The sequence below is a fragment of the Geospiza fortis genome, unplaced genomic scaffold (genome assembly GCF_000277835.1).
Source record: "Geospiza fortis unplaced genomic scaffold, GeoFor_1.0 scaffold286, whole genome shotgun sequence".
Classification (NCBI taxonomy): Eukaryota; Metazoa; Chordata; class Aves; order Passeriformes; family Thraupidae; genus Geospiza; species Geospiza fortis.
The window spans coordinates 1,371,712-1,372,403 of record NW_005054444.1 but is presented as its reverse complement, the minus strand read 5'-3'; the positions used below and the strand labels follow the sequence as shown (position 1 = coordinate 1,372,403).

Below are 692 nucleotides of genomic sequence, written 5' to 3'. Positions count from 1 at the left end.
GGAGAACATCAACTCCTCACCTTTTTGTGAGTTTGCAAAAAAGGGGAGACAGAAGCACAGAAACTCACTTAAACAGGAAATCCACAAAAGAGACTTGTGAGCATTGGGAAGACCCCAAAAATTAATTAGTAACATGCTGAAAAGACACTCCATTATTCTAACCTGTGGTTGTAAAACAACACTGAGTACTTCATAGCCTAGAGGCAGCTGACTTACACCAGGCAAAACACACACACAGACATTTTGACTGACCCATCACACTCTGCCACAGGCTCTTGTGAAGGAAAAAAAAAAAAAAGGAAAGCGAGAAAGGAAAGTGAGAAAAAATCCAACATACAGCATCACAGAATATTCTGAATTGAAAGGGACCCACAAGGATCACTGAATCCAGCTCCTGGCTCTGCACAGGACACCTCAAAAATGACACCATGTGCCTGAGAGCATTGTCCAAACGCTTCCTGAACTCTAGCAGGCTTGGTGCTGTAAAATCTACCGGATTTTATAACTGGAAACAAACATCCTTGGCCAGGCACAACATCCGCCTACAGTCTGTCAGGTTCAGGGAGTTCATAAATCCGCTCCTCCAGCAGGCCTGTGGGCACATCTTACAAAGTCACACTCTGCTGCTTCTGGCTGACCAGAGAAGGCATTTCTAACTGCTGGTTCTGCAGCCTCGTCTTAAAAATCACCCC

General features: G+C 44.8%; 1 protein-coding gene across 1 annotated transcript in view; it reads right to left on the bottom strand.

The window, feature by feature from the left end:
• Nucleotides 1–256, bottom strand: part of NECAP1 (NECAP endocytosis associated 1) — a 5,724-nt gene extending 5,468 nt beyond the window's left edge. The window contains exon 1 of the mRNA XM_031062295.1: nt 253–256. Coding sequence (XP_030918155.1) covers nt 253–256 — 4 coding nt within the window. The remainder of the gene's footprint in view (nt 1–252) is intronic.
• Nucleotides 257–692: the final 436 nt, after the last annotated feature.